General features: G+C 38.2%; 1 protein-coding gene across 1 annotated transcript; it reads right to left on the bottom strand.

Annotated features, from left to right (window-relative positions):
- Positions 1 to 6421: 6421 nt before the first annotated feature.
- LOC102855465 (olfactory receptor 2D3-like) lies at positions 6422 to 7345 on the bottom strand. Its single transcript, XM_006885622.1, has one exon. It carries the CDS (start codon positions 7343 to 7345, stop codon positions 6422 to 6424), a length of 924 nt encoding a protein of 307 aa, XP_006885684.1.

The raw sequence follows: 7345 nt of genomic DNA, 5'->3' as shown, positions 1-7345 counted from the left end.
AAATGGCTTGGCATGGGCCATTTTGAATCAGACAATCATATTATCTACTTCACTGGAGATAAAAAGGTGAGAAAAAATGGGATCACATTCATGAGGCTGGAGATAGAATGATGGAATTTCCTACAATCAATGATTTATCCATTGCAAATATCTTTTATAAGAAACATAAATGGTGACTGTATACACATACTTCACCTAATGGTACACAAAGGAATCAGATCAACTACATCTGTGGAAAGAATCATTGGAGAAGCTCAAGATCGTCTATGAAAACTAATCCAGGTGCTGGTTGTGGAACAGATTCATCACCTATTCATATGGAAATTCAAACTAAAACAAAAAAAAATTAAATCCAGAAGAACCAAAATTTGACATTGAATCTATCCTACTTGAGTTTAAAAATCATCTCAGGAACAGGTTTAAGGCTTTGAATACTAATGAACAAAGACCAAATGGCTTTGGGAGTATACAAAGAATAACATTCTTGAAGAATGCAAAAAAAATCATTGCCAAGGCAGAGAATGAAGAAAAGACTGAGATGGATGTCAGAAGAGACCGAATATTGCGCTAGAATGTTGAGAAGTCAAAGCAAAAAGAAGAAATTAGAAAGTAAAGGAGCTAAGCAGAAGATTTCAAAGGGCAGCACAGGAAGACAAAGCAATGTGTTAAAATGTGCAAAGATGTGGAGTCAGAAAATGAAAAGGGTCAAACTTGTTAAATATTTCTTTTTTTATTAGAATTTTGTAAATAAAGTAGTGGAAATTTTTTTACAGCATATTCCTTCCACTTTTTTCTCTCCATTCATTCATTGTTGCACATTTCCCTCCCTCCCCATCCCCCCAGTTTGCTTTTCTCTTTGAAAAGGAAAAAAAAAAGTTATTTCATTGTTACACAATTTGCTCTCCCCCTCAAGTACACAGTCCACTTTACTATGCATTTCTTTTTCCGGGGTCTTGTCATGAAAATAATTCCTAATCATACTGAAGAACAAATTCAAGCCTTGAGCTGCAATACTTAAGCATGCTATAGGCAGAATATTGAATAATCCAGGAAGCTTTAAAAGAGTATATAGAAGGAGTACAAAGAATCACTGTACCAAAGAGAATTGGCTAACACAAAAGAATCTAATGAAACTATATAGTATTAAGTATTAAAGTGATGAAAGAAGTACAGCTGCTCTGAAGGAATTGGCAAAAAACAAAGCCATAGGAATTTATGGAATACCAGTTGACACATTTCAACAGACAAATGTTATCCTGGATGTGTTTACCAGGTTGTGCCAAGAAATCTGGAGGGAAACTACCAGACAAACTGACTAGAAGAAATTCATTCATATTCGTTCCCATTATAAAAAAAGAATGATCCAACAGAATATGGAAATTATCAAACAGTTTCACTGATATCACACACAAGCAAAATCCTGCTGAATATTTTCCCAAATTTACCAGAATAGTACAACAGCAGAGAACTACCAGAAATACAGACTCAGTTTAGAAGAGGCCATGGGGCTAGAGACATTATTACCAATGTCAGGTGGATCTTGGCTGAAAGCGAAGAGTACCAGAGGATTGTCTATATATATTTCATTGATTATGCAAAGGCATGTGACTACGTGGATTACAACAAATTGTGGCTATCCTTGAGAAGAATGGAAATCCCAGAAACTTGATTGTGCTCATGTGAAATCAATAGTTGGATCAGGAGGCAGTCATCAGAATAGAGCAAGGAAACACTGTGTGGCTCAAAAATCTGTGTACTCTCTCCACACCTTTTCAGTTTATATACAGGCCAAATCATTCAGGAGGCTGGATTTATGAGCAGGAATGTGGCATCAGGATTGGAGGAAAAAAATCATCAACAACCTGCAATATGCAGATTGCACAACCTTGCTTGCCTAAAGTGAGGAGAGCCTGACAATTTGCTGCAGAAGGTCAAAAACTGTAGTCTGCAATATGGATTGAAGCTCAACATAATAAAAAAGATTCTCACCATTGGGCCAATTGACAGTATCATGATAAACGGAGAAGAGATTGAGATTGTGGAGCTGAGCAAGATGAAATTGTTAACAATCTACATTCTTGGCATGAGCAGTCAGGAAATAAAAAAATGAATTGCATTAGGGAAGTCTGCTGTCAGGGACCTCTCCAAAGTGCTAAAGAGCAATGATGTCAGTCTGGAGACTAAAATGTGCCTGATTCAGGCCATGGTTTTCACAATTACTTGCTTAACTTAAGAGAACTGGACAATGACTAAGGATGATAAAGAAGATTATTAAACACACTATGAACTGCTAAGAAATAAACAAGTCTGTCCTGTCGTAGATTAAATGAGGCTGCTGTTTGGAGGCAAGGATTTTGAAGCTCCATCTCACATACTTTGAACATGTGGCCAGGATGGACCAGTCCTTGGAGAAGGACATCATGCTTAGAATAGTGGAGGGACTGTGCAAGAGAGGAAGACCTCAGGTGAGATGGATTGACACAGTGACTAGGATAATGGAGGCAGATATGTCAGATACAATATGACTGACTTAGTATAGGGCAAGATTCAGAACTTTGTAAATAGTGTCGCTATGAGTCACAGATGATTTGATGATAAATAACAGCAAGTGCTTGTTTTCACTCTTTTGAGGCTGAGTGATACGAAGTCGGTAGTTCTAAGGAATTCAGCAATTCCTCTTCCAATTTATGAGGAATGGTGGAGGGAATGTCTCATGTCAGGCAAGGGCTGTATAATCCCTGGATACCTACTACCTTCACTGAAGCCTCTTGCTCTTAGGCAGTCATCAAGTGCCACGAGCCCTGGAGCACATACGAAAGGTGTATCTGGAGGTAAGGCTCTTCCTTTATTCTCTTCTGGGCCCATCTGTTCCAGTTGAATTCTGAGACACAAAGGGACCAGACTGACTGAGCCCACAAACAGTAAGCAATGTTGAATTCTAATGGGAAGGCAAGCATATTTTCCCTCTATAGTTTCTGACTGATGTCTTCTCAGCTTTTCTAGTTGGATGGTTTCTCTCAGCAGGGATCACCTAAATAATCCTTCCGCTGCTCTCTACAGGCTCAAACTTCAGGCATTTTGCTAGGAGAGCTATCTTGAAGTACAAAGCTATGTACTACCCTATTGCTATATTGGTTAATATAAATATTATTCGAATTTGTGCACTAACCACTAAAACCAAAGATTAAGAAATTGAGAACTTCTACCAACTTTTATGGTCTGAGATTGATCAAATATGCCATCAAGATGGACTAATAATAATTGGAGATGGGTATGCAAAAATCAGAACCAAAGAAGAGGGAAGAGAAGTTGGAAAATATGGAGTTAATGATAGAAATGAGGCTAGAGATCAAATGACAGAATTTTGTACAGAATATTTTTTCCAGTGGAAATTTTTTTTTAAAAAAAATCCAAAACATAGATGCTGACTATACACATGGATTTCACCTGATGAACAGCCTAGGAATCAAACTGACTTAAAAAAAAAAAGACATAAATAAATGTTGGAGAAGTCTAACAAATATCATTAGTCAAAACCAAGACAGAGGCTAGGTGAGGAACAAATTACCCACTACTCACATGCAAGTTTAAATTGAAGGTGATGAAAAATAAATTCAGGAAAACCGAAATATGACCTTGTATATATCATATCAGAATCGAAAAAAAAAATCTCAAGAATATATTTGACACACTGAATGAAAACTCATGACTGAAGACCAGACAAATTATTGGATGACATCACCCACCTTGAAAACAAAAGTTCATTAAGAAGAGAAGGGAGAAAGAACACTAAAACAGATGTCATAAGATACTTGAAACTTGCACTAGAATGCACAGAGGATAAAACAAAGTTAAGAAGTATTGAAACGAACAAAAGATTTCAAAGGGCAGCTCAAAAAGACAAAGCATTGTAACAAAATATCCAAAGAGAGTTAGAAAACTAAAAGGGAAGAACATCCTCATGCTTACTAGTCTTTGCCAACAAATCTGAGACTGAATAACTGACTGGACCAGCTAATGAGAAATCTACACCTAGATCAAGAAGCAGTTATTCAAACAGAACAAGGGAACACGGTTTAAAAATCATTGTGCATGAACAAGTGTGTATCAAAGACGTGTCCTCTCTGAATATCTATCCAATTTGTATGCTGAGCAAATCATTCAAGAAGTTGGACTCTATGAGAAGAATCAAGATTGGAGGAAATCTATCAACAACCTTCATTATGCTTATCTTCATAATTATGTTATCTTATAAACTTGTTTACAGAAAGTGATGAACACTTGAAGCACTTACTGTCTAAGACTACAGTCTTCACAAAAAATCTTCCCTACTGAACCAATAGCTACTTCAAGATAAATGATGAAATTATTGAAGAAGCAAATTATTTACTTTTATTCAGATCCATAATTAACACCCAGGGTAACATTAGTCAAGAAATCAAAGGTTTACTGCACAGGGAGGAAAAAATCTGCTGTCAAGGGTCTCTCCAAACGTCTAAAGAGCAACGATGTAATTTTAAAATCTTGGGTGTTCCTGATGTAAGACATGATCAGATTAAGTCAGTTGATATATTAAAAGCTGGCAAACTAAGCACAAAGCAATGTTTGAAGCATGGAATTTCTGCTAGGAGAAATAAAATTTAGGAAGTGAGGCAATAGGACTATTAAGGTTTACTGCTTAAATGACTCACAGGCCACTGAAGCTGGAGATGAGACTAAAGCATTGAGTCAATCTCACTTAAATGCTACCATTAGATTTTCAGCGTAGAGTGAGCCAACAGTGGATGTGTGGTAATGTTGTTAGGAAGGACCAGCCCTTTCACACACATCATGCTGGGAACATTACAGGGTCATCAAAAGAGAAGACCCTCCATGAGATGGATTGATCCAGTGGCTGTAAAAATAGATTTGAGCATGATGAAAATCCTGACTGTGCACAGGACAGGGCAAGAGTCCAAATCTGTAGGTCACTATGAGTCATAGTCAACAGCAAAAATAACAAGAGGAAGAGAGGTAATGCACAAAATAAACATCAATAGGAAGCTATAGACACATCTCTGGTAATACTTTTGCTAACAGTATTATCTGGTAATAGTAATGCAAACAGTTGGTTATGACAATAGTTAATAAAGATGAAATTGGTGAGTTCATCAATGTCTGTCTCAATGCCCCAAGTTTTCTACTCAAAGACAGCTAGACTAGTCCCCTTCCCAAAGAAGGGGTGTTAATAGACACTGGCAAAAGCACAGCTATAGAAAAAAGGGATAACGTAACTGAGAGAAAGAATAGCTGTAGTTGGTACTACAAGGGTTTCTGCCCTGAGAGTTCTAATGTAGAGAAGTAGCTTCTAAATATATATTTGGTTCTTCAAGTGAACATTTTTACTGATGGGAAGCAGCATGTGATATATCAGACATTTGCTGGAATGTGAGGTCATATACCTTGTCTGAGATCCTCAGCAGTGGTTACTTTGGCTATCGCTATAGTTTAGAACGCAACACAACAAACGAAACAAAAATTTTTAGTATTAGGGATTTAACATTTCATACTTAAAAAAAACCCCACAGTCCCAGTTATACAAGGGTAACTGTGTGAACTTTACTGATGCCTCAGCAAGGGTAGGAGAGAAATAAGTTAAAGTTTAGAACCAATTTTAAGGCCTTTCATAGATAGATGATAGATAGATAGATAGATAGATAGATCTGTTGTTACATACCTTTGAGTCAAGATCAACATGTAGCTGACCCTCCAGCAGGTTTTCAGCTGCAATAAATAGCATGAGAAGAGATTGCCAATCTCTCTCTCACAGAATATTTGATATATTAAAAAACCTGCTTGTGTTTGGGTTGGCAGCAAATCCTTACTACTAAGTCACCAGAGCTCTCTTTGTCTGTTCGTCCATCCATCCATCGTTCGTTCCTATCTATCTATCTATCTATCTATCTATCTATCTATCTATCTATCTATCTATCTCACTGTATTTGAGAGGATGTATCTTTCAGTTGCACAAGTTGTCTAGTTGGAAGATCGGTACTAGTAGGAAGTACTCTGGCGGCCAGGGCATTGTGCTGCTAACCCAAAAACTATGTCTTCAGTGGTTTGAATCCTCTGGAGAAAAAATGGGCAATCTCCACTTGTTGCAATTTACAGCACCTGAAACCCAATGGAGAGGCACTATGAGTTAGGACCGAGGAAATGACAGTGAATTGTGCTGATACACACATGCACGCACACAAAATCACTGCCTCTTAGAGGCCCCAGTGGCACAGTGCAGGGCTAATAATCAAACGTTTAATAATATGAATTTACTACATGCTCATAAGGAGAAAGGTGGGCCGTCTCCAAGTTTACAGCCTTGGAAACCCCATGGACGATCACAAGGAACCAGAATTGACTCTACAACAGTGGGTTTGTTTTGCTTTTATCTTCCAAATGTTTTCCTAAATGCTTCTTTTACATCTTTGTTTCTCAGGCTATAAATAAACGGGTTCATCATAGATGTTATGACTGAGTAGAATACAGAGATCACTTTATCCCTTTCATTCATTTTTCTGGAGTTTGGCCTCATGTAAGTGAATATTGTTGATCCATAGAAGAAGACAACAACAATGAGATGGGAGCCACAGGTGGAGAAGACCTTGAGCCGCCCCTCTCTTGACTGCATTCTCATTACAGTGGAGAGAATATTCCAGTAGGAGATAAGAATGAGGGAGACAGGTCCTAGAAGGATCATCACTCCCATTGAAAAGAGGGCCATCTCTGCCTGGTAGGTCTCTGCGGAAGCCAGCCTCAGGAGTGCAGGAGGTTCACAAAAGTAATGATTAATTACATTCTGTCCTTGGTATGGGAGACACAGTGTAAATGTGCTATCTACTAGGGACACAAATCCCCCACTGGCCCAGGCTACTATGGCCAGCTGGGCACAAATCCTCTGGGTCATGATGGTGGAGTAGTGTAGGGGCTTGCAGACAGCCACGTAGCGGTCATAGGACATCACTGCTAGAAGCGAGCTCTCTGTAGCTCCAGCTACTAAGAAAAAAACCATCTGAATTGAACACCCAATAAAGGAAATGGTCTTTTTGGTTATCAGAAAATGGAGTAACATCTGAGGAACAACGCTTGTAGAGAAACAGAGATCAGCAAAAGACAGGTTTTTAAGGAAAAAGTACATGGGCGTGTGAAGTCGGGAGTCCACGTTGATAAGGATTATGATGAGCAGATTCCCAAGTGCTGTCAGAAGATAAATGATGAGAAATATCACAAAAAGCAGGATCTGAGTCTGTGGATCTGAAGAAAGACCCAGTAAGATGAATTCAGTCAAATAGGTTATGTTTTCTTTGCCCAT

Source organism: Elephantulus edwardii, unplaced genomic scaffold (assembly GCF_000299155.1).
Source record: "Elephantulus edwardii isolate Elephantulus edwardi_28Jun2011 unplaced genomic scaffold, EleEdw1.0 scaffold00044, whole genome shotgun sequence".
In the NCBI taxonomy this organism is placed as follows: Eukaryota; Metazoa; Chordata; class Mammalia; order Macroscelidea; family Macroscelididae; genus Elephantulus; species Elephantulus edwardii.
This window is presented reverse-complemented; position numbering and strand designations above follow the sequence as displayed.